This window comes from Melanerpes formicivorus, unplaced genomic scaffold (assembly GCF_026170545.1).
Source record: "Melanerpes formicivorus ecotype bairdi unplaced genomic scaffold, bMelFor1.0.p_v2 SCAF_46, whole genome shotgun sequence".
Classification (NCBI taxonomy): Eukaryota; Metazoa; Chordata; class Aves; order Piciformes; family Picidae; genus Melanerpes; species Melanerpes formicivorus.
Window position 1 is genome coordinate 1,284,121 of NW_027142398.1, and position 8,687 is coordinate 1,292,807.

General features: G+C 61.7%; 1 protein-coding gene across 1 annotated transcript; it reads right to left on the reverse strand.

Moving 5' to 3' along the window:
* Positions 1 to 176: 176 nt before the first annotated feature.
* MOV10 (Mov10 RNA helicase) lies at positions 177 to 7,521 on the reverse strand. Its single transcript, XM_068159562.1, has 22 exons — positions 7,260 to 7,521; positions 6,169 to 6,262; positions 5,880 to 6,061; positions 5,552 to 5,790; positions 5,223 to 5,463; positions 4,859 to 4,981; positions 4,599 to 4,752; positions 4,367 to 4,521; positions 4,055 to 4,231; positions 3,821 to 3,968; positions 3,571 to 3,732; positions 3,374 to 3,477; positions 3,059 to 3,156; positions 2,848 to 2,967; positions 2,658 to 2,760; positions 2,376 to 2,499; positions 2,104 to 2,295; positions 1,889 to 1,963; positions 1,679 to 1,804; positions 1,156 to 1,244; positions 879 to 1,000; positions 177 to 671 (listed from the first exon to the last, which is right to left on the reverse strand). The coding sequence occupies exons 1-21, from the start codon at positions 7,391 to 7,393 to the stop codon at positions 886 to 888; spliced, it is 2,955 nt and encodes a 984-aa protein (XP_068015663.1). The 5' UTR covers positions 7,394 to 7,521; the 3' UTR covers positions 177 to 671; positions 879 to 885.
* Between the last annotated feature and the right edge of the window lie 1,166 nt (positions 7,522 to 8,687).

Here is an 8,687-nt window from a genome sequence, read left to right on the forward strand (position 1 = left end):
GGCAGAGTGGGAGCCCCCCAGCTGTGCCCACCCCCTGGTGTGGAAGTGTGCTGGAGCTACCCCTCCTCTGTGACCATCCTGGAGCAGGGCTGCAGCCAGCCCACCCCTCTCCAGCAGTCCCAGTGGTGGTGGCAGAGCCCAGGACTCAAGATCAACACAGCTTTTTTTTTCTCTAAACATTTATTTCAGGGAAACAAAGTGAGGTGTGCCTGTGTGGCCATGCCAGCTCTTAGGCCAGCTGGTACTGGACAGGGGACAGCAGCCACCCTGTGCCCAGCCTGGTCTCTGCCTGCACCCACCTCCACCACAGCAGCACCAGGCTCCCCTGGGCATCCAGTGATGCTCTTCAGAGGAGAAGCTCTGGTCTGAGCTGTTCATGGATGGATGAGACCAGGCACAAGGCCTTCCACAACAGTATCAAAAACTGCTTAAAAAGCAGAATGGTCCCAGTTCAGCACTGGTGTGGTCCCACTCTGTGAGGGGAAGTGTCTACCCCAGCCCTTGCCAGGGCTCTTGGCTGTGACTGATAGCTGTCAGGATCCCCTTGCCCATCTCTGCAGGGATGCATGGGGGTCACCCTAGGACAAAGGTGGGGGGAGAGCAGGAGACTGCTGCAGGCTGAAGAGTGCTGAAGCTCCACAGGGCTTCTCCTTCTCTCCCAGTGGGGTTTCCTGCAGAGAAACCTCATGGCAGAGTTGGCCCCTGGCTTGGGAGGGGACAGGCAGCCCCCTGAGCAAGAGCCCATCCTGAGCCCTGTCCCACTTGCCCAGGAGAAGCCTCCCGGTGCTGTAGGTGGCAGGGTGAAGCCTGGCTCTGGATGTGCCAGTCCTGACCCAACTCCAGCCACAGCTCTGTGGACAATTCCAGGCCCTGCTCACCTGGCTGCTAATGGCCAAGATGCAGGGCACCGAGGCCAGCAGCAAGGCCATCCTCGTCTGGGCTCTCGTCCTCGTAGGGGTAGCCAGTGTAGCCCCCCTGCTCTCTGCAGTACCTGAGGAACCTGTTGGCACAGAGCAAAGGCAGTATGGGCAGGAGGTGGCACTGACCTTGCTGCTGACACTGGCCTCACTGCCTCCATAGCACTGGCATGGACAGGCACCATCTGTGAGTGGCAGGGAAGGGCAAGCAGGAGCTCTGGAGCAGGGCAGGGCTCACCTCTGCCAGTGCTGGTCCTTGCTGAGCACAGCTGGGTTACCCACCACGATCAGCAGAGCCTTGGCCCTGGTGATGGCCACGTTGAGCCTCTGAGAGGAGAACAAGAGAATGACAGAATGGTTTTGGGGAGGAGGGAGCTTTAAAGCTCATCCAGTCCAACCCTTCCCCCCACCCCCCAAGTCAGCAGGTTCTGCAACTAGAGCAGGTTGCTCAGAGCCCTGAACAACTTGACCTGGAATGGTTCCAGGACACTAGCCAACCTGGGTCAGGGTCTCACCACCCTCAGTGTCAAACATTTCTGCCTTCTCTCCAGTCTGAACCTCCCTCTTTTGGTTTCAAACCATCACCTCTTGTCCTGTCACAACAGAGCCTGCAGAAGCCCTGCTAGGTCCCTCCTAGCCCCGCCTGGGTGCAGGCACCTTCAGCGCAGCGCTGAGCTCCCGCAGCAGCTCTGCCGGCTGCAGGAGAGCAGAGGGGAGCAGGGGGTACTAAGAGGAGGGCCTGGCTCGGGGCAGCAGGGTACCTTGGGGTTCTTGAGGAAGCCCAGCCTGAAGGTCTCATCGAGCGCGAGGTACTCGTTGCAGCTGCGCACAGTGGAGATGAGGATGACCCGGCGCTCCTGGCCCTGGAACTGCTCCACGGAGCCCACCTGGGGTGGGGACAGCTGGTGAGGGGCCAGGAAGCACCCCCACGACAGGGTGGGCTCCTCTCTGCCCCACGCCCAGAACCATACCTTCAGCTGGTTGATGTCCGGCAGTGCCCGCAGCACAGGGTCCAGGGAGGTGATGGCTTTCCGGACCTTCTCCACCTAGGAAAGGCACACAGCACAGTCCAGCCACCACAGAGCCACCCTGGTGTGCCACCCTGGGGCTGCCCATCTACCCCACTGTCCCCTATCCCTTGGTGGGGGGGGGGGGAATATCTCTCCTCATGAGATGTGCCCCTCACCTGCTTTCTGTAGGGAGAGATGATGCCAATCTCCTTGGGCGAGATGCTGGGGATGCCCTTCTTGCCCCCACTCTGCAGCAGCTTCCTGAGGTAGTGAACCAGCACCTCGATCTCAGACGTGTTGAAGAACGAGGGGCTCTTGGCCTCTCTCCGGTCTTCCCCACAGACCCCATGGAAGATGATGGGGAAGCCCTGGGGATGGACAGTGTTGGGCAGGTGGAGCCCTGTGGCTCAGGGCTCCCCCAAGGCCCCCTCTCTGCTGCCCCCCTCACTTTTTTGGGGAGCTCCTCCCAGGCACAGTAGGTGTTGCGGACGTCGAGCTCGCAGCTCTCGCAGGCTCTCAGCTCATTGTCATAGAAGAGCTCATTGGGGATCCTGAGGATGGCCTCGTGGGACCTGGCAGAGGCAGGACAGAGCCCAGGGTGGGTGCCATGCAGCCCCAGCACCCTCCCAGGCACGGTGCACTGGGAACAGAGGGTTTGCTGCCATCTCCTGTGACACTGCAGGGCTCTGGACCCTGCCTGTGCCCATCCGTGTGCTGTCCCCATCCTCACCTGTAGTTCCAGAGCAGTTTGGTGACAAACCGAGGGTCATATCCTCTGTCTGACTTCTTGTACAGGGGGTTGTGCAGCATCAGCCTCTCCAGCAGCGAGGTGCCTGCGCCCAGAGGGACTCTGTGGCTCCACACAAAGCTGCTTGGCCACCCCAGCTGTTGGCAGCAGCCTCACCCCTCGCCCCACTCACCCAAGCCGTGCTCGATGGCCAGTGGTGATGTCAGGACATAACCCAGCTGCTGAGGGTCTCCTGCCAGCACCAGCTGCCCCCCATTGGGGTTGGTCTTCTGGTCCATGGGAGTCAGGAGCCCTGGGCAGAGGGAGAGTTCAGTGGGGGACAAGGGGATCTTCAAGTCATACAGAGAAGCTGGTCCCCAAGAGGGCAGCTGGGCACCACTCACCCGCGATGGCGATCACACTCTCTGGCTCCAGTGCCTGGCCACACTCATCGATGAAGACATGGGAGAAAAACCCTGGGGGGAATTTGGCTGACACCAGCCTGGGGGAGAGCTGGGTGAGGCTTCCTCAGCATCCCTGTCCCAGCTACTCACCCTTTCCCCATTGCCTTGGTGCTCACCCTCCCTTAGAGGAGGGGTCCTGTCCCCTGCCCACCCTTCTCCACACCCTTTTCCTGCTGCCCTCACAGCCTGGCTGTGAGGCAGCCCCTGGGCCCCACCCCCATTGGGGGTGCTGGGGACAACCCCAGGTCCTCTGACCTTCCTGCTGTCACCAGTGTGGCGACAATGATCCGGTAGCAGCCCAGGTTCTTCTTGCTCGGGTACACATAGCATCTCTGCTCATTGTCCCAGTTGCAGCAGCGCTGAAACACAGGCGTTTGGTTGGACCCTGCTCTCCCCAGGGCCACCAACGCAGATGGGCTGTAGGGTGCCAGGATGGAGGTAGAGGAACCTACCTTGATATCATCAGGCACCTCCTCGAAGTTCCTGGATTTTGCCATCAGCCTGTAGATGTACCGTGGAGCAAAGTCCTTGATGAGGCGCTGGCACAGCAGGTCTGCAGCGCTGTTGGAAGGGGCACAGGCCAAGATCCGGGAGTCCTTGAGGTGCGTCCACACCTAGGTGGCAAGAGGGGCCAGTGAATGCCACAGGCCAGGGAGGGCAGCAATGACCCTGGGGGGCTGGGCCAGGCCGGTGGCTGTTCACCTGCTTGATGGCCTCTACCATGGTGACTGTCTTGCCAGTCCCAGGGGGACCAAAGATGATGTATGGAGCTGGCCTGGATATCCCCATCACGATGTGTGTCACAGCTCTGCACTGCTCCTCGTTGGACTGCAGCTTGCGGTCAAACCACCTGCAGGAGCTGGGGCTGAGTGTGCTGGGTCCCCAGGCTCTCCTCATCTCCCATCCCACCCTGTCCCCTCCAGCACTTGGACTCACCGGGGCTGGAAGGTGCCTGTGAGGAGGGGCCGGTGGCAGGAGGCAGAAGGGAAGAGGAGGCTGGCCAAGCCGTGCTGCATGGCCAGCTCCACAGCACGGTGCTGCATCCGCAGCGGCAGCCGGCTGAAGGTGAAGGTCACATCGAACTTCAGGTTGTTCACAAACAACTTCTGCAGCCTGGGAAGGAGTGGGGTGAGCAGGCCATAGGGACACTCCCCCATGTCCTCCCCAGCCTGTCCCAGCCCATGCGTGGTGGGTCCAAGTAGGGCTAGCAGAGCTCTGCCAGCCTGGCTGGGGCTGGACACCACTCACTTGGTGGAGAAGCCAAGCTTGACCCTCTCCAGCTCCACGCCATGCACGTAGCCTTTGTACTGCACGAGGGGGGAGTGGTCGCGCTCGCTGCTGAGGTTGACGTAGAGGTGGTCTCCTTTCAGCACGGACGGGCGGTTCTCAGCCACACCGGGCACCTGCCAAGCAGCCAGCGTGAGGCCAGGCGCTCCCGAGCCCCAGCGCCCTTCCTGGCCCCCCAGCTCGCTCTACACACCTTGAGGACCAGCAGCCCCCTGTCCTGCTCCATGGTCACGTCCTTCATGTCGTAGCGACGGATGTCCACCTCCATCTGGATCTCCTCTAGGTGCAGCAGCAGCTGGAACTTCTCCTGGTAGTTCTCTACATTCAGGGGAGCTTCCAGCAGCGTCCTGCAGGCAGCAGGGTGGTTACTGTGCCCTGGGGATGCTTCAGCCAAAGGGCAGCAGGTAGGAGGCACAGGGCTGGGTGGTGTTGCCCCCACCCCTTGGTACTCACTGCATGGCAGCCCAGCTGGGGTTGGCACTGGCTTTGGGTCCAGTCACAATTGCCTTCTTGAGCCTCTCTGGGTACTTGTAGGTGTCCAGAGGGATTTCCTTCTCCAGTTCGTCTTGCTGGGAGCTGAGCAGAGGGGACAGTGGTGCCACAGGAATTGCAGGACTGGGCTGCCCCTGGGCTGCAGCCACCTGTGGCCCGGGCAAGCAGGATGTCCCCAACCCCACTGTCACCACCCATTGCAGAGGGATGAAGCACTGTCCTGGGGTGCCCGCCAGCCAGGTGCCAGGCAGCTGAGTCTTGTCCCAGCTGGAGAACAGGCTGGGGCCCCCTGCAGAGGATGGCAGCAGGTGATCCTACCACGTACCTGGTGGGAGGGAAGCCTTCCTCAGTGATGACAGTGACAGGGCGGCGGAGATCATCCTGGTAAGGCTGGAAAGGTTCCGAGGGCCCCAGGTCCTTGGCCAGCTGGCTCTCAGCAACAGCAGCAACGCTGCGACCGATAATGAAGTGCTCCTGGGGCTCCTTGGTGAACTCAAAGACCACCACGGTACGGAAGTACCCATTGCAGGGGGCCTGGCTCCGCACCTGGACAGGGTACTTGCTGCCTGCAAGGCACAGATGTGAGAGCTGGGTCCTGCACCTCCGGCAGGGCAGGGTGCAGGGCAGAGGACGTGGCAGGGGATGGGGCCCTACCTGGGTGCAGCAGCACTGACTGTCCCTGTGTCACCCCCTCCTTGTCACTGAAGGAGAACTCCTGCAACCGCCGGCGTGGCTGGCACCGCTGCAGGGTCACAGCCTCGGTCCCCTGGTTCTGCACCACGATGGTGACCGTCCGGGGCTTGCCGGGCACCACCGGGAAGCGGATCTGCCCAGGGCTCTGGTCGTGCTCCGAGGTGATCTCCACCCCATGCTTCCCACGGATAAACTCAGCCCTGCAGGACAGGAGGGTTGGTTCCAGCCAAGGTGGGGGATCCCCAGGGCCACGTTAGAGGAGGCTTGGGCAAGGTGTAGCTGGTCGTACCACTTCTTGGCACGGCTTTGGGGCACTCGTGGACCAGAGCTGGGCTGCTGCCCTGAGGCAGATGCTGATGCCGAGGCTGATGCTGAGGCTGATGCTGACGCTGATGCTGACACTGCTGCCGCTGCCTGTGTGTTGGTTCTGGGTCTCCAGTACTGGTCTGCTATCACCACTCTCTTCTTGTCCTGTGAGGAGCAGCTAGCACCAGCATGGCCCTGGGGTCCTGCTCCTACAGAGCAAGTCCCAGAGCAGGGCAGGAGCTGCCTTTTGCCCAGCACAGGGCATCCCTTACCTTGAAGTACACCAACCCCCCATACACCTGCGCCCGGTGGTTCATCTTCAGAGCGTACAAGACGCACGAGAAGTTGGGCCTTTTGGGTTCAGTCCTGCACAGGGAGAGAGGTTTCTCTGAGGGCACCAGCAGTTGAGAGGAGGTGAAGAGCGTGGGAGGGGGAAGTGGGCACAGAGGCTTGGGTGAGGGGCCCTCAGTAGCTCCCCTCTGCACTGGGCGAGGGGAAGGACTGGGGCTTTTCACTGGCCCATGCAAATCTTGCATCTCTGCATGATGTAGTGTGGCCATTCCAGCTGTGCCATGGCCATTCCAGATGTGCCATAGCACTGTTGTCTGGCCACACAGACTCTGCCCCTGCCATTGCACAAGCAGCAGCAGGGCATGGACCTGTCCCCGTCCCCAGATTATCCACAGAAGAGGCTGTCTGGAGGGGTCAGCCCCCTACACGGTCCCAGGGGCAGAGTGGGTGCAGATGGGAGCTCCTCCAAGGTGTCACCACTGCACCCCTGGCAGCAATACATTCCCAGGTCCCTACTCCCACAGCCCAAGGCGCATCCCACAGCGCTCCCAGCCTTGCTAATGATTAACAGCAGAGATGTTGCACAAGGGCCAGCATGACTGGTGACAGCAGGGTGAAGTGGGGAGTGAGAGTGGCCGTGCCCAGGCAGCTGCTATGCGCCTGAGAAGTATCCTGGCAGGACTGTGGTGAGGTGGAGGGGACCCAAAGCCGGGCTGGTGTCTGGAGAACAGCTCTGCCTCTGGCTACGTCCACAGCCCAGGGGCACAGGGCCTGCCTCACAATGCTGCCCCTTTATTCCCTGTGCCTGGAGAGCAGAGCCCCTGAGCTTGAGCTGAACCGGTGCGGGTCCCCGCTGTTCGTGGGGGAGCCCTTGACGACCCAACCTACTCCCCAGTGCCACCATCACACCCGGCTCCTGCCTAGAGTTGGCTTCACACCCTAGCTGCGGACTGGTGATGCTGGCCAGGGACTGGGTGATGCTAGACAGACACTGGTGAAACTGGCCAGGGCCTGGGTGCTGGCTGGGGACATTCCCAGGCCACGCAGCCCAGGTCCGGCCGAGAGCCCTCACCTTTCCCGGAACTCCGTGTTGTAGATGCCACGCAGCGCGTCCCGCCGGTTCTCCCGCTCCCGGCCCGTTTCCCGCAGGAACTGCACGAACTCGTCCCCGCAGTACCTGGTCTCCGCCAAGCTGAACTTGGGCATGGCTGGGTCGAGCTGCGCCGAGCCGAGTCGTGCTGAGGTGTGCCGAGGAGCACCGTACCGCACCGAGCCGCTCCGGGCAGGGCTGGGCAGCGCCGGGGCCGAGCTCGCAGCGAGAAACGAAAGCGAAAGGGGCCGTGCAGGTTGCGGACCCGCCCGCCGCGGCTAGGGAGGTGGCAGGAGGGGACAGAGGGCGGCTCCTGGCCGGTCCCGCAGCATCCCTCCGTGCCCGGAGTCCTGCACCCCACAGAGGGTCCCGGCTGCGCGAATTGCCCTGGCTACGTGCAGGAGGTTGGCGCAGCCCGGGACCCCGAGGGGTACTCACCTCTCCCTTGCAGGACTACCCCAAACTTCCCGGACCCGGGGCTGTGGTTGGAGGGCTGGGGGCTGCCGGGCTGCCGAGTACCAGGGGTCTGCGTTAGGTTTCCTCCCCTCAGCCAGCAGCCCTGGCAATGGTTGCCTCCGGGGTAGAGGTGAGAGATCAAGGGCTGCAGCCTCCCTCCCCCCTCTACATATAGTGCAGCAGGAGCTGCTTTCTGGGTCTTTCACCCTGCCCCGTGAGGACGGTGAGCCCCGACCTGAGCTAGGGACCCTGGCACAGCTCACGGTGCTTGCTTTTGCCTTGTTTGTGGCTCAGGGATGTTGGGGGAAGTCTCAGGTGCTTGTCTCCTGACCCAAGCTCTGCTGGTCCAGACTGACACTCTCTGGATGTGGCCAACAGACCATGGTGGTAAAGGGCCCCTTGCAGGTTGCAGGAGGGCTCCAAGGCTTAAAAAATGGGAGTGCTGCCTTTGGAGTAAGTTGCTTGTGACTCTCTGTAGGGGATTGCAGGCAGAATCCTGGAGCTTTAAGCTTTGAAGCAAACAGAGGAAAATTCTTTCCTTGGGGGGTAGCTGGGCAGCACCACTGCTGCCTCTGGGCTAGCAGGACCTGCCCTGTGGGGCTGGGCAGGGCTGGCTTTGCTGTCCCTGGCTCAGGTGGCTGCTTGCTGTAATTCACCAGGGTCACTTTGACTTCTGTCCACCTTAGCAGAGCCAGCCCAGCATGTATCTTGCTCTGGAGAAGGCTGCAACTTCCTGCTGAAGCCTCTGGTCTCCAGCAGACAATAGCAGATGGCTTTAGGGATTAGGATGTCTCTGGGCCTGTGTCACCCTGGGCTGCTTCTTTGCTTAGTGGCCCAGTGGTGGTGAGGCAGGGCAAATGCTGCATCTCCAAGGAAGACATAGGACCTAGCAGTGGATAGGATGGAATGGCTGAGCTTGCTGTGGAGAAAGCTGGTGGGGGAGCGAAGGGCCCG

Coding starts and splice junctions, on each gene's coding strand:
- MOV10 (XM_068159562.1), bottom strand. CDS start 7,393: ATGCCCAAGTTCAGCTTGGCGGAGACCAGGTACTGCGGGGACGAGTTC. Junction 2,761..2,847: donor GGCCATCGAGCACGGCTTGG/GTGAGTGGGGCG, acceptor CTCTGGGCGCAG/GCACCTCGCTGCTGGAGAGG. Junction 2,500..2,657: donor AAACTGCTCTGGAACTACAG/GTGAGGATGGGG, acceptor TGCCTCTGCCAG/GTCCCACGAGGCCATCCTCA.